The sequence below is a fragment of the Mesocricetus auratus genome, unplaced genomic scaffold, assembly GCF_017639785.1.
Source record: "Mesocricetus auratus isolate SY011 unplaced genomic scaffold, BCM_Maur_2.0 Super-Scaffold_100038, whole genome shotgun sequence".
NCBI lineage: Eukaryota > Metazoa > Chordata > Mammalia > Rodentia > Cricetidae > Mesocricetus > Mesocricetus auratus.
The window spans coordinates 3,315,129-3,330,908 of NW_024429216.1; the positions used below are offsets into that span (position 1 = coordinate 3,315,129).

Here is a 15,780-nt window from a genome sequence, read left to right on the forward strand (position 1 = left end):
TGAGCAGCCAGTGCTCTTACCCGCTGAGCCCCTGCTGAGGTGTTTTTTAAAAAAATGTTGTCCCACTGTGTAACTGAACTGACCTTGTACTCATGTTTCTCCTGGCTTGTGTTTTATTTGGGAATGCAAGGTTTATGTCACCATGATGGCAGTCTGTGTATGCACTGACAGCTTTCTCCTGTAACTTTTATATGCTTTGCATGCTGGGGACATAAAAACCGCAGCGCTCCGGTATAAGAAGCGAGAAGACATTAGCCGTAAGCCACCACAAACATCAGTGGGTTACTCCTCCTGGAGCTGAAGGAGTTGGAGACCTCGCACTGATAGATCCCAGCATCTGCCCTCCAGACAGGGTTGATGGTGAGCTTGTGTTTTTCAGGTGACAGCGTGGCCCTTTCCGTTAAATTGAGGGGCTTGTAATTGAACCACCAATTGATGTCAACTTCAGTGTCAGGTGTCACACAGGTGAAAATGGAAACATTCCTTCCCCTTTTCACTGTAGTGTGGTTGAGCAGGATGTACGGCTTTGTCACGATCTCTGTGTAGAAACAGAAGAGACCCAGTGAGAGAAACATCTTCGGAGATCTCAGACAGCCCCCTCTGTTCCATAGGCACCCAATAAGGCCTCTTCAATGGAGGAATTCAGGGCCAGATTTTGTGCTTGTGATCTGCCACTGTGGCCTGTGTGACCCTGAGTTGACCTGGGTCTCTGCTTCCCTATAATAGGACACATGGGGAGTGATCATTGCTGTGTTTGTGAGCTAACCTTAAATAAGAACCTGACCTTGGGATGGGGCAGCTACCCAAAACATGGGAGTCTATTGCCCATTTGCCTAGCCATCAGATTTCTCTGGGATGGACCCTGATGATAGGCAGCTTCCATGAGTGCCTGCAAACCTATGAGAACAGCTTGCTGATGGCTTGGGTACCAGGCCAGCTTGGTTCTCCATGTTGTCTTCAGGGGACCCAGCTTAGATGTGGCTGTCACAGCAATGGGATGGCTGCTTACATATGCCACTAAAGCCTTGTTCTCTGTCAGCCCTAACAAGAAGTCTGACCCCAGCCCTGGAGACAGGGTCCCCAGGGTCACCTGGGGTGGAGTCTGGTGTTGGGGCTTCCTGGGTCTCCCATCTGTGTGAAGATCCCGTGTTCTCCTCAGCCATGCCCTGCCTGAGTCTCGCAGGGTCCATCTCTGCCCCAAGAGTCTTGACTGAGTCTAATGTCCCTAGCTGAGTTACCCACTGCGGGTCCTCCCCTCTGCAGGGTGGACTTGGTGATGGGTTTTGATCCATTGCAGTTTAACTCCCCCATGTGTGTCCCGCATTAAATGCTCAAACCCCAACGAGGGGACACAGGGCAGAGGGGAGGTAGGCACAGGGCAGCCCTGACACGCCTGTGTTAAGTGGAATGAGCCCCACCCAGCATCCACAGGTCACTGAGAGTCACTTACTGTACACTTGGAGGTGGACATATGTTATATCATATAGATCATTTGTTCCAACGATTTCTAGGGTGTAAATCCCGGTGTCTTCCTCGGTGAGATCCCGGAGCATCATGGATCCATCCATATATATTTCTTCCCTGCCACTGATTTGATTCCCAAGTTTAAGTGAACCCTTGGCCTTTTCATACTGGGCAATTGTAAAATCTTTGTTTTCATCTTTCCCTTTGTACCATTGAAAGGAGACAAGGCTCTCTGCCTGGGTAGGAACAGAGAAAAGAACCTTTGCTCCTTTGGCAGCAGAGAACCGAATTTCTTTAGTAGTTCTTAGCGCCACGGTGGGTGAGGTCCAGCAGGCTAAAAGTGAGGCTAGAAAAGAGAAAAGCCCATCAGTATTAGTCATATCGTGTCCTGAGCAGCGGAGCGCAGCCTCCTAAGGGGAAGCATCTCTCCCTTAGGTGTGTAGGTGTGGGGGTGCCAGGACTTGCTACAGGAAAGCAACAGGAAGCCAAAGCCTGTTCCCTCCATCCCTCAGTGCCCCTGGAGCTGGGTCCTCTGCAGGGAACTCTCTCCTCCAGTGGCTGCATGGACCCCTCTCACTGCCCTCTGATCTCTGCTCACACTCAGGAGTATATGTGGGGTTGGGGATGCAGTCCTTGAGGCCCTGGCTCATCCCTTTTCAAAGTCTTGTTCTGTTCCCCCTGTGTTTGCAGTCAACCCCTCACTGAACCTTCTAGATGTTCTGGCTGTTACCAGTCCACTAGAACCAGGGCTTTGTGAGGACAGAGGTTGGACTGGTGAGGTCCCGGTGGTAGACAAGCTCAGATACCTGTGAAAGAATCAGTGTGCCCAGAGACCTGAGTGGCTGTGGGTTATTTATACATTCTCAGAGCTAATGATAGTTTTTACTTTCTCTTTGTTTTTTTTAGAAACAAAGTTTCTTCGTATAGCTTTGGCTGTCCTGGAACTGTTTCTTTTTTGTCTATTTGTTTTTTTAGAAACAAAGTTTCTCCATGTGAGTTCAAGACGAGCCTGGTCTACAAAAGCTAGTTCCAGGACAGCCTCCAAAGCCACAGAGAAACCCTGTCTTAAAAAAAAAAGAAAGGAGAGGAAAGAAACAAAGTTTCTCCTCGTAGCCCTGACTGTCCTGGAACTAGCTCTTGTAGACCAGACTGGCCTCAAACTCACAGAGATCTACCTGCCTTTGTCTCAGGAGTGCTGGGATTAAAGGCGTGTGCCACCACCAAGCTAGCTGATGGTAGTTTTTAATGCCTCAGTTTGATTTTGCTTTAAGGTTTATTTGGTGAGAGAGAGAAATTGTCACAAAGTCTAATACACAGGAAGCAGTCAATTTACAAAATGGATTCTGGGCTTTCCTGGCTGCAGTAGAGAGGAGGGAGGTCTAGGATGCCTTGGGCAATAAGGACATTTTCAGGTAAGAATAAGTATGGAGCAGGGCTGATGCCCAGGGTCCTTGTGAATGTAGCCTCCTAAAGAAAAGCATTGTTAGCCAGGCGTTGGTGGCGCAAGCCTTTAATCCCAGCACTCGGGAGGCAGAGGCAGGTGGATCTCTATGAGTTCGAGGCCACCCTGGTCTACAGAGCAAGTTCCAGGGCAGCCTCCAAAGCAATACAGAGAAACCTTGTCTCAAAAACAAAACAAAAGCATTGTTTATGCATGGGGCTTTTAAATAGAGCAGCGGATCTTTCTTTGTTTCTGTCTTAATGTCCTAAAATGAGTCACAATGGTTTCCTTTGTTATAGAATTCTGCTGTTAGAAGATACAGCATGAAGAAGAAAGGTCAGAGACAAGAAACATGGAATGAAGGAGAATGAGAACTTCTGTCACCTAATTCCTTCATCCCTGTCTAGCTTGTGGAAGACAGATGAGTCAGTGTCCAAGACTGTTCTTCTCCTATAATCTGTCTCTTCATCCTGTCCCCCCCCCCACACACAATGCTAGTCTTGAGTTAGTGGTTAATCATAATATATACTCCTAACATTTACAAATGCTAGCATCCAAGGACTCAGGATTGTGTCTATAAACTGGACCCTGTGTGTTCCAGACTTCTGGAAAATTTTAATTCCCAAGGGGCAGCTTCCTCCCTGTCTCCCACAGCCGCCCTTCCAGGAGATTCTGCCTCCATGAAGCTGTATGGAGAGGGAAACAGCCTGTCTCTGTGTGTAAGACCATGTGCTTCCTAGGTGTCCTGATTCCTGAGAGACAGGCACCTGGGAACATGTGACGTCAGACTTCACTGGATCAGGGCACGTCCCCTGCTCACCTACTGAAGTCACCTAAGGACCCTCCTTGACTCCACCCTACTCCTCAGGTCCCTGTCCCTGTAGTGACGAACCCCTCTCTGCTTCCCAGACCCCCGATGGGTCACAAACCTAGAACCTGGACCTGACCCGGGACATTTGCAGCCCTCTTGTGTACCCCCTTGCTGAAATCTCGGGTGGGAAGCACACCCCATTACCATGGGCACCCCTTCAGGACCCCCGGACTAACTCTGAGTAAACAAGGATCTGGCTCCTCCTCCCTCCTAACACTCCCTGTTCCCTGAGAGCTGCCAGCAGAGCAGCCTCTGTCCCTCCTTGTGCCCTCTCCCCTCAGGCTGAAGCAGAGAGTCTCCTCCCAGGATGCCTTCCTGTCAGAGCGCCCCCCACTCCCCGCGGGTCTGGTCTCACCTGTGAGCAGCAGCCCTTTGCAGAGAAGCAGAGAGGGGGACTCCATGGTCTCTGCTCCCCGACGTGCAGTCGCGGTGTCAGTCCTGCTGCTGTCCTTCCCTCCTTTATGTCTCCTGTCCTTAGCCCCAGGAGCATCTCCCAGAGTCACATGGGCTGTGACAGGGTCTCTGCCCAAGGCCATGTCCGTGTAAACCCCTGTTCCTGCTGTGGCCTGGGCTTTCCTGCCCCCCACTCCCCACTCCCATCTCAAGGACCTATTCCTTTTTGTTAGTTTGTTGTTCCTTGGTTTTGAGACAGAGTGTCTCTGCGTTGTTGATCCAGTTTTTCTGTAACTCCCTCTGTAGCCCAGGCTGCCCCGGAACTCAAAGAGGTCTGCTTGCTTTTGCCTCCTGAGTTCTGAGATAAAAGGTGGCTGAGATAAGTAAGCCTGGCTGATTTTTTGAAAGGTGTTCATACTTCTTACTTTATGAATGATGGTTAAATGCCCATGGATATTTAAGTAAGTCCTGACTCACTAGATTTCATCTTTCCTCACCCTGCTCCCAGACCCCACCTCAAACCCACCATTCTATTCCTGCTGTCTCCTGTGGCGATACAGTATTTATGATTTAATAAAGATTGCCTGAAGAATCAGAATGCAAAGCCAGCTGCACTCGTTAGCTATAGAAGCTGGGCTTTAATCCCAGGACTCCAGAGACAGAGGCAGATGGATCTCTGTGAGTTTGAGGCCACCCAGGGCTACATTAGAGTGAATCAGTCTGAAAGAGGAACAGCTCATGCCTTTAATCCCAGCACTAGAGGGTATATAAGGAGCTCAGTGCAGTCTCAGAGGGCAGTCTAGGATTCTGAGCTTGGTGGAGAGCAGTGCCGTCTGGAGAGGCAATCTGAGGTTCAGTGGGTCTCCCCTTCAATCTGAGCATTGGTAGAGGCGAGAGCTACTGGCTGGATGCTTTGATTCTCTGATCTTCATCTTGCATTCCAATATCTGTTTCTGGGTTTTTATTATTCGTGTTACAGTTTCCAATTCCAGAATTCCAGCCAGGTGCCCTTATTCTGACGTCCTGGAGTGCCTGCCTTTCTCTGCAGCTTTTGCATGTGGACATGGTCACAGGAAGTGATGACTGGCCAGCTGCCAGCAGGGCCTATAGAGCAGTTCTCCTGCTCCAAATCCCACTGCTCTCCCTGCCTGCGACACGGGAGAGGGAAGGTGACCCAGCACCCCAACACTCTCTGGAAAATGTGTGTGTGTGTGTGTGTGTGTGTGTGTGTGTGTGTTTCTTATTGCCTTTGCATCTCTCTGATGCATTATGAGAAGGATGCAGAAAAGGTACCTTTGGCCGGTGCCTGAGGTGTGCCACTAAGAGACCATGCCAGGCAACAGATAGAATGCAAGAGGTTTATATGGGGCTGGACGAAAGACTGCTTCAGAGTGGTGGTGCATAAGAGACAGACAGAGACAGACAGAGAGAAGGAACAAGACAGATCTGGGGTGGTGATGACCTAAAGTGGGTGAGCGTTGCTGTGCGATACTTGTAGAAGGCAAACCTGGCATTGGCTGGGGTGACATAAGCTGTTGCTGCTGCGGGGGGGGGCTGGGGGGAAGGCGGACAAACCCACAACATGATGGGTGAGCATCCAGACCTCAAGTCCCACCTGGTTCCTGGGGCTCTGGTTGATGTGACTTCGAGCTGTGCAGCCCTCCAGGGTCACACTGGGAAATCTTGGTAGAGGTTCAAGCTGGGCCCCCACTTCTTGCTATGTGATAATTGGCCACCTGCACATCCATTTGTGCTGGGGTGAGGGTGGGCTGGGGCTGGGGAGATAGCAGCCCCGAAGAACCCTGCTTCCTGGCTCTGGCTTTCTTAAGTGAATAGAAACAAGGACATTCCCAGGCATGGTTGAGGAGAGGTTTTTATTGTTAATTTGAGGAGAGAACAGCCAGGGGCATCTGAAGAGTCTAGAGCAGATAGGGAGAGGGGCTGGAGAGATGGCTCAGTGGTTAGGAGCACTGGCTTCCAGAGGACCTGGGTCCAATTCCCAGCACCCACGTGGCAGCTCACAGCTGATTGTAGCTCCAGTTCCAGGGGACCTGATACCTTCACACTAATGGGCATAAAATAAAGTTAAGTACTATATATATATATATAATCTTTCTTAGAGTTCCTTTGACCTGCTCCATAATATAGAGCAGGGAGAGAAGTAGAAGACTAAACATGGCCAGTAGACAAAGGGTCTCCAAAATGACTGGGTTTTATAGGTATCAGAAACTGGGGGACTGGAATCCAAGTTCAGGGACTGCAGAGGTTTAGGATAGGGGTGAGAAGCACTGAGGGGAGTCAGTACCCTGGTGTCCATGGGCTTTGGTAAGTTAAATAGGCACCACAGTTGGCCATTTGTCCTAAAGTTCTTTGGGACCTGACGTGAAGCTCTGGAAAGAGTCACAGAGCAGAGAATGTCCTTCCCAACGGTACTTTCACCCCAATGCACAAAGCAAGCAAACACACAAAACACCAATCTCCCGAGCCCCTTCCTTGTGGTAGGGACATTGGTGGTGGCTGTGGGTCATGAGAGAGGAAAAACTCACTTAGAGACAGGAAAGAGTCAGCGTAGCCAGGGGTCTGTGGGAGCCTAGAGGGCACATGTGACTCAGCTGATGGACATCTGCAGGTAGACTCAGAAAGGACAGCAGTCAGTGTGTGGACAAGAGCTTTGTCTTTTGGCTACCCTGAGATTTAATCCCAAATATACCTTCGGTTTACCATTGAATTCATTCAATGTTCATGCACATTTATTATTTTACATTTGCTTTTATACTGTTGGTGGAGCCTAGTAAGTTTGGAACTCATTATACATTCCCATCACACTGGTCCCTAGTAAATGTATCCTCCTGCTTCAACCTCCTAAACGCAGAAACTACACACATGCAAAAGTAAGTGTACAGGACAGAGGCGGCACACGCCTTTAATCCCAGCACTTGGGAGGCAGAGGTAGATGGATCTCTGTGAGTTCAAGTTTAGCTTGGTCTACAGAGACAGTCCTGGGACAGCCAAGCCTACACAGAGAAATTCTTTTAAAAAAAAAGTCAAAAGAGTGTTCCCTATTAATAGTATTTATACTTGTGCTTTTGTTTGAGACACACTCTGGTGTTGCCCATTCTGGCCTGGCATCACATGGCCCTCTTGCCCTCCTGCCTCCAGCTCCCCAGGATGACAGGGAGGTGCCAGCACTCCTGGATTATGTGGTGTTGCTGTCTCACCCAGAACATGCTAAGCAACCTCTCTGCCTACCGAGCAGTTAGTCTAATGTAGTATTAAAGACCCAGGCACAGCCCAGCCACACAGGGAACTCAAGGTCTCTCCGGATCCTTCCACAGGAAGATGGACCCATATCCTCCTTCCAGGACACAGGTCACTTCCCTCCCCCCACCCCAGGATGTCACACTCCTGACACACCTGCTCCTGGACACCAGTCCTGGAACTGAACTCTGGGATCATGGATAAATTCCCTCACACAGTCGTCATCCACTTAGTTCCTTCCTAGGCCTGGGAGACATTTGTCACCTGCACACTGGATGTAAATTCTACCTTCAGGGAAGTCTGGATGATCAGCTAGGTTTCTGTTATAAAGCACAAGTGATGTCTCTCATGAGGATTGTTTTATGAGGGGGGGAAAGTCTGAGATAAACAAACAAACAAAACATAATTGTCAGGTGGGTGATGGCGCAGGCCTTTAATCCCAGCACTCGGGAGGCAGAGGCAGGAGGATCTCTGTGAGTTTGAGGCCAGCCTGATCTACAGAGCCAGTTCCAGGACAGCCAGGGCTACACAAGGAAATCTGTAAGAGTGAGGTACACTGGAAAGGATGGAGCTAACTCCATCCTCAGAAAAAGCCACCTTGAGAAATTCCCTGGGTGACACAAGGCTGATTCAACTCCAACCATAAACAGTTCCAAGGAGCACCCAAATTGTGTGCACCCCAGACAAAGTGACCCCATCTGGGTGGTCAGGCAATGACTGATTTTGATAAATAACATCTTCTCGCCACAACTCTCCTTGTGGGCAACCATTAGTAACAGTTTTGAAACTCCCCTAGCCCCCATGCCAATGAATCCAAAGGTCACCCACTCTTACCCAATCCTGAACAGCCAAGGCACGTACCACCCTGTTTGCAGCTTTTTCCTTTAAAAAGCCCTCACGATTGAGGCCAGGCGCCCTTTTCCTGCAGCTGCGGGGCCAGTTTGCAGGACGGGGTCCCTGCTGAGGCTTGTAACATTAAACCTTACACATTTGCATCAATTGAGTTGGCTCCTTGGTGCTCTTTTTTGGGGTCTCATGGACTTGGCATAATAAAACCCTGTCTCAAAAACAAACGAACAAAAACATAATTTTCTGGGGGATTCAGATGAATGCCTTCAGACAGAAAAGGATCACCAGGTTACAAACTACATCTTTTCCTAGCATTCCATGAAGAAGACAGAAAAATGTCTCCTTCCACTGAAGAGTATAGTGGGAATTTAGTAGGGACCTTCGTAGCTGGTATAAACATCAGAATGAAGCTATCGATTTTTTTTTTAGTTGTGCGTAGGCTTTGAAGATAAACAGTGGTTGTTTTCTGTGAGTTGGTTCTCGGAAGGATCTTTGCAGCCTTTGGATGATTCAGTCACTAGACAGGAAGCCTTGCACTATTGAGCATGGCAAGCATTGCCCTAATTTGGGAATCCTTAAGACTGTTTTACCTTTCATTAAATCAAATCCATGCACAATGATTGAAAGACAGAAGGAGGAGTCTGGGTCGCATTGCCAGCTGCTCCACGGATCCTGCTGGGGTACCAGCTCTCTGCCTCTGCACAGTAACCTCCTCATTCCTCAAGGGTCAAGGATCTCCAAGCCAGTTCCTTCATCCCAGGGAGAGCAGGAGACCCTCCTCCTCAGTTCTTTGCCACACCTTCTGCATAATCCAGAAGAGAGGACCGTTCTGATTGAATTATGCTTAGAAAAAACATTGTTTCTAGGAATGCCCTGTTTACAATCCATTTTAAGGTGACCTTGTTTGCCATAATTGAAACACTTGACATTTAGATTTTTCTTCAAACCTCTCTTAGTCATCTCTCCTATCCAGGCATCATCATGGTCATGAGACTCAACGTTGATTGTATCTCGGATCCCTTCCTCCAGGGGTGCTGATCTTGCCTTTAAAGGCCGAATTATCCTTTTGCATTGTACATTAGCACTTTTATTTTTAGTTGTGAGCCTAGCCTTTAGCGGCTGAGCCATCTCTCCAGCCTGTACATTAGCATGTTCAAAAGCCAGAGATTTAATTGTTATTTGTCTAGCTTCTGAATTTGGTATCATTCTATTTACTGCTGATGTCAGTCTTTATAAGAAATCAGTGAAGGTTTCTTTTAGGTCCTGTATGACTTTAGTGAATGACTAAATCTTCTTTTCTACATCTTCCATTCTGCCCCAGGCATTCAAGGCTGCTGTAGGGCATAAAGCCAGGATGTGGCCATCATCGAGGGATTGCCTCTCTATAGTAGCATCATCTCCTTTCCCCAAGAAGTTGATCTTGGGAGATTTCCATACCTCTAGCCCTACTCTGTTGCTCAATGGTCTTAGCTTCTTCTATCTGCCAGGTCCTCCATTGTAATTGTGGACCAGGCTCTAAGACTGCCTTTATCAAGTCTCTCCAGTCTTTAGGGGTAATTCTATTACAAGCTGACCATGAGTTCAACATCTGTATCACAAATGGTGAATGCATGCCATATGAGACTATCACGTCCTTGAGTCTCTTTAAATCTAACATTGGCACAGGAGTCCAATCGACTTTGACAGAGCCTCTATCATTTGGCAATTCCTGTAAGGTTACTGGATATATTAAGGTTGGTTGTTTGAAAACCTTAGGCATTCCTCTGTAACCTTAAGATGCAATTCTGAAATTGGTACTCCCTTAAATTCTTCTGTCTGGGTTTGATCACCTCTATGATCTGTTTTATCAAGTTTTTCTAAGGTCTGTGACTTGGCACTCATACCAAACTTTTTTGTGTGTGAGATAAGCCAAGAATTATCAAAACGACAAGGATTGTCAAAATAATGAAAATTATGACAATCCCAGTTAAGTTGATTTGTTGTGCCCAAATTCTGGACCCCAAAATCGCCAAGAGGCCCATTTTGATGCAAAAGCAAAGAGTCTTTTATTAAAGTTGTTTAATGAGCTAACCCCATTAGCTCAGGCCCTGCACCCTGCCACCATGGCAAATGGCTGGAGAAAGACCCCAAGCAATCTGGAGGCAGGGACCTTAAAGGGCAGCATAAGGGGAGTGTCTAGGGGTATGAAACAGTCTCAGGATTGGTGCACTTCCAGGTTTGGGTGACCCACCCTGTGTTGATTGGTCAACTGGTTGTTATGGCCCATAGGCCCTCCCAGGGCGGTTGCTATGTTCTGCAAGTCACTGTTGTGCACTGTCTGAAAAGCACACCCAGAGCCGTAAAGCACAGCCCTGACAGCTAACTTCTGATTGGCTCCTCGCCTCGAGGAGGGCATCTGACCTTAGTGACCAGGACAGGAGCAGCAAGGTCATGCAAGCACATGTTAGCCTGTCATGGCTGCTGAAACAGAGAGGCTGGTCACTACAGATTCATCTCTTCATTTAATTGTTCCATTTTTATATCATGCATTTTGTAATCATACAGAGACCTAACTTTCTCTACCATAATTGTTTCCCATTTTTTTTAACGTAGGGGAGAAAACTCTCTCTTTTAACTAATTCCTCCCTGTAAGAATTTCCAATCCTCTCTCCAAATATGCTGACAATGACGATGATGATGTGAGGCTGGCGGCCGCTGGGGAACAGTAAAAGCCTGACCCAGTTTGCCAGAAGCCTGAGAAGTGGGTCCAGGGAAAGCCAGCTGGTGGGCAGTGACCCTGACTTCATGTAGCTCTGGCCTGTGCAGGTGGCTGCAAAGCCACAAGCAAACAGCTTTTTCATGAATTCATACCCCAAAAGTTGGGTGCCAGATATAGTACGGGTTCTAATAGTGTTGAGGACTGAGTCCTTCGGGGCTGTGATTGGAGCCAGTGGGACAACCCTGGGTCCTGCCCTGAGTGGGGGAGTGTGGATGAGGGAAGGCTAGCTGTCCAAAGGCGTTAAAGAAAAGACAGAGACATCTGATCATCAAGGGAGGGCAGGGTCAGTCAAAACTGAAAGCACCCAGTTTATTGATACATCATCTTAAGTAACCGTTTGGTACAAAGGGCTGATAGATCAAAGAAGCAAAACAACCAGTCATTAGTTCTTACCTCTCCTGAATCCTCAGACCAAAGGGGTGAGCCTGTCTCTAGGAATCCTCAGACTGAATGCATCTCAGACTGACTGCCTGTGCTACTACCTACACTATTGCCTCAGACTGACTGCCTAGACTACATCTGTCTCTACACATCCCCAGACTTCTCTCTCTTTTCTCCTCCAGCCTTATATTCCTCTCTCCACCCAGCCATATCACTCCTGTCTCCACCTCCCTCATTCTGGGATTAAATATGTGTGATCCCAAGTGCTGGGATCACCTTTGTGTGAGCTCTTATTCTCTTTTAGACAGATTCGATCTCATGTAGCCCAGAGAACCATCTGCCTCTGTCTCCAGAGAGCCTGGCCTCTATGGATACCTAGTATAGCTAGCTTCGCATTCTGATCTTCAGGCAAAATATAAACATCATAAACAAAATATCACCACAAGCGGCAACCTGGGCCAACAGCCTGGTCACGACACTAGAAGAAAGGACCAGGTAACCAAATGGCTGGATTATACAGGGAAGGGCAACAGGGCGAGGGAAGCTCAGGCTGAAGGACTCTGTAACAGGTAGGGGCTGAAAGATGCTGGGAGAACTTGGTGGCCAACTCCACTTTGATACCTGAAGTAGGCACCTCAGCTCTTAGTCCTGGGTTTGGCCCCTAACACTTACCTCTTGCAGTAAGAAAATATTTAATTTACTTTTGATTTTATAGGAGCACACAATTGAGAGTCTATGGATTTTTGTAATAAATTTATATTTATTTATTTTACCTCCCAGCCTCAGTTTCCCCTTCCTCTTCTCATCTCAGTCCCCCCTGTACCTTCCTCTGTTCCCATGCCATAATCCACTCCTCTGTTTAGAAATGTACAAGTCTCCAATGAGTATCAACAAAACATGGCGTATCAAGTTGCAGTAAGACTAAGTACTTCCTTGTGTATTAAGGCTGGGTAAGGCAACCTAGTATGAGGAATAGGTTATCAAAAACCAGTTCAAGTGTTAGGGACAGGTTCTGTTCCCGCTGTTAGGAGTCCCACAAGAAGATCAACTTACGCAGAGGGCCTAGGTCAGTCCCATGCAGACTCCCTGTTTGTCGGTTCAATCTCTGTGAGCCCCTGTGAGCCCAGGTTAGTTGATTCTGTGAGTTTTCTTGTGATGTCCTTGGCCCCTCTGGCTCCTATACTCTTCCTCCTCTCCTGCAGGATTCCCCAAACTCTGTGAGTCTCTGCATCTGTTTCCATCAGTTACTGGATGATGCCTCTCTGATGACAATTGGGCCAGACACCAGTCTAGTCACAGGAGATGGCCAGTTCAGACTCCTTGCTATTGCTAGGAGTCTAAGGTGGGGTCTTCCTTGTAGATTCCTGGGAGGCTCCCTTGTGCCAGGTTTGTAACCTGACCCCGAAATGCCCCCATTTCCAGTAGTCTTTTTCAATACGCTCCCACTCCTGACCCCCAACCTGATCTCTCATGTTCCCATCCTCATTGACCGACCATCTACTCAAGAAATCTCTTCTGTTTCGCCTTCCCAGGGAGATCTGGGCATCCCACCCGTGAACCCTCCTGGTTACCTAGTCTCTCTGGGTCTGTGAATTGTAGCATTGATATCCTTTATGTTATAACTAATATCCACTTATCGGTGAGTACAGACCATGTTTGTCTTTCTCAGTCTGGGCTACCTCACTCAGGATGATTTTTTCTAATTCCACGCATTTGCCTTCAAATTTCCCAGTGATTAACAGCTGAGTAATACTCCACTATGTAAATGTTATCACATTTTCTTTATCTGTTCCTTGGTTGAGGGACATCTAGGTTATTTGCAGGTTTGGGCTATTACAAGTAAAGCTGCTATGAACATAGTTGAGCAAGCGTCCTTGTGGTATGGTTGAGAATCCTTTGGGTGTAGGCTCAAGAGTGGTGTAGCTGGGTCTTGTGGTAGGCTGAGTCCCAGGTTTCTGCGAAACTGCCACACACACTTCCAAAGTGGCTTACAAGTTTGCACTCCCACCAGCAGCACAGAGTGTTCCCCTTGCTCCACATCCTCTCCAACATGAGCTGTCACTTGTGTTTTTGATCTTAGCCATTTTGACAGGTGTAAGATGGAATCTCAGAGTTGTTTTTGATTTGCATTTCCCTGATGGTTAAGGATGTTAAGTGTTTCTCAATAATTTGAGATTCTTTTGTTGAGAATTCTGTTTAGATTTGTACCTCACTTTCAAATTGGATTATTTGGTTTGTTGCTATCTAGTTTCTGTTTTGTTTTTTTTTAAACCCTTCTCTGGGAGATCTGGGTGTCTCACCATGAACCCTCTTTGTTACCTAGTCTCCCTGGGTTTTTGTTTGGTTTGGGGGATTTATGGGGGGTTCGAGACAGGGTTTCTCTGCCTGTCTCAGAACTCATTCTGTAGACCAGGCTGGCCTCAAACTCATAGAGATCTGCCTGCCTCTGCCTCCTGCGTGCTGGGATCAAACCGTGGCTACCACACCCAGCTTCGGTATCTAGTTTCTTGAGTTCTTTATATATTTTGTAAATCAGCCCTCTGTCAGATGTGGGGCTGGTGAAGATCTTTTCCCATTCTGTAGTCTGCCATTTTGTCCTTTGCCTTACGATTTCATGAGATCCCATTTATTGATTGTTGGTCTTAATATCTGTGCTGTTGGTGTTCTGTTCAGGAAGCTGTCTCCTGTGTTCAAGGCTACTTTCCACTTTCTTTTCTATCAGGTTCAGTGCAACTGGATTTATGTTGAGGTCTTTGATGCACCTTGGACTTGAGTTTTGTGCAGGGTGATTATTGTATAATATTATTTTAAGATGTGTTACATTTGTTTTGTATTGTGGAGTATTTGTTTAATGATGCAAAGATGTGTTGCATTCTTTTATGTCGCATTTGTTTAACTCTGTGAAGCTGTTTTGCTTTGCCTGTGTAAAACACCTGATAGGTCTAGGAAAGATCTGAACAGCCAATAGTAAGGCAGGAGAAAGGATAGGCAGGGCTGGCAGGCAGAGAGAATAAATATGAGGAGAAATCTGGAAGGAAAAGTTGAAGGAGCAAGAAAAGGAGGAGGACATCAGGGTCAGCCACCCAGCTGCACAGCAAGGCACAGAGAAAGAAGAAAAGAAAGGAATATAGAAAGATAAGAGCCTAGAGGCAAAAGATAGACAGGATAATTTAAGTTAAGAAAAGCTGGATAGAACTGGGCATTGGTGGCATACGCCTTTAATCCCAGTACTTGGGAGGCAGAGGCAGGCAGATCTCTGTGAGTTCGAGACCAGCCTAGTCTCCAGAGTGTGTTCCAGGACAGTCTCCAAAGCAATACAGAGAAACCCTGTCTCAAAAAACAAAACAAAACAAAAAAGCCGGTTAGAAACAAGCCAAGCAAAGTTGGGGCATTCATAAGAAAGAATAATAAATGTTCCATGTTATTTATTTTGGAGCTGGGAAGCAGGTCCCTCAAAAAAGCCAAAAGAGAAAAAAACAAACAAATAAACCCAATGACAAGTGATAGACATGGATCTATCTGCAGTCTTCTACATGCCAACATCCAGTTATGCCTGCACCATTTGTTGAAGATGCTTCCTTTTTTCCATTGTGTAATTTTGACTTCTTTGTCAGAAGTCAGGTGTCCATAGATATGTGGATTTACATCTGGGTCTTCAATTTGATTCCATTAGATCTGCCTGTCTGTTTTTAAGCCAACACTAAGCTGTTTTTATTACTATGGCTCTATAGAAGAGCTTGAAGTAAGGGCTGGTGATAACTCTGAAAGTTCTTTATTATTGTACAGGATTGTTTTAGTGGTCTTGGATATTTTTGTTTTTCCATATGAAGTTGAGTATTGTCCTTTTAAAGTCTGTAAATATTTTAATGGGGATTGCACTGAATCTGTAGATTGATTTTGGTAAGGTGGCCAGAGAGACTATGAATTTTAAAAGACTTCGAATTTTAAAAAAGACTTTGGAATTTTTAAAGAGAATGAGATCGTTTTTGGAGGGGCAGTGGTTATAGTTCTACAAATTAATTTTTTTTGAGACAGGGTTTCCCTGTATTGTTTTGTCCTGGAACTTGCTCTATAGACCAGACTGCAATGGAACTCACAGAGATCTGCCTGCCTCTGCCTTCTGAGTGCTGGAATTAAAGGCGTGCACCACCAATGCCCAGCCAAAGTTAATTTTTTAAACTTTCTTTTAATTTATTCTTTGTGTCTTTTACATCGTACATCCTGATCCCACCCATCTACTGTTCCCTTTGCCCCTGCAGCCTCCATGCCCCCAAATAAAATAAAATTTAAGAAAAAAAAGGAAGGTAGAAAGGGAAAATCTCGTCATGGAAGCTGCAGGATAGCACAGTGAGTCACGCAGTAAAC

The 15,780-nt window shown here is 46.8% G+C and overlaps 1 protein-coding gene across 1 annotated transcript; it reads right to left on the reverse strand.

The window, feature by feature from the left end:
- On the reverse strand, nucleotides 1–4,507 carry LOC121135516 (carcinoembryonic antigen-related cell adhesion molecule 15-like). Its single transcript, XM_040734409.1, has 3 exons — nucleotides 4,132–4,507; nucleotides 1,451–1,810; nucleotides 1–538 (listed from the first exon to the last, which is right to left on the reverse strand). The coding sequence occupies exons 1-3, from the start codon at nucleotides 4,310–4,312 to the stop codon at nucleotides 252–254; spliced, it is 828 nt and encodes a 275-aa protein (XP_040590343.1). The 5' UTR covers nucleotides 4,313–4,507; the 3' UTR covers nucleotides 1–251.
- Nucleotides 4,508–15,780: the final 11,273 nt, after the last annotated feature.

Excerpts from the sequence above, each read along its gene's own strand:
- LOC121135516 (XM_040734409.1), bottom strand. The coding sequence starts at position 4,312 with ATGGCCTTGGGCAGAGACCCTGTCACAGCCCATGTGACTCTGGGAGAT. Across the intron at positions 1,811-4,131 it reads CAAAGGGCTGCTGCTCACAG|CCTCACTTTTAGCCTGCTGG; the intron begins GTGAGACCAGAC and ends TCTCTTTTCTAG. Across the intron at positions 539-1,450 it reads TGTCCACCTCCAAGTGTACA|AGATCGTGACAAAGCCGTAC; the intron begins GTAAGTGACTCT and ends GTTTCTACACAG.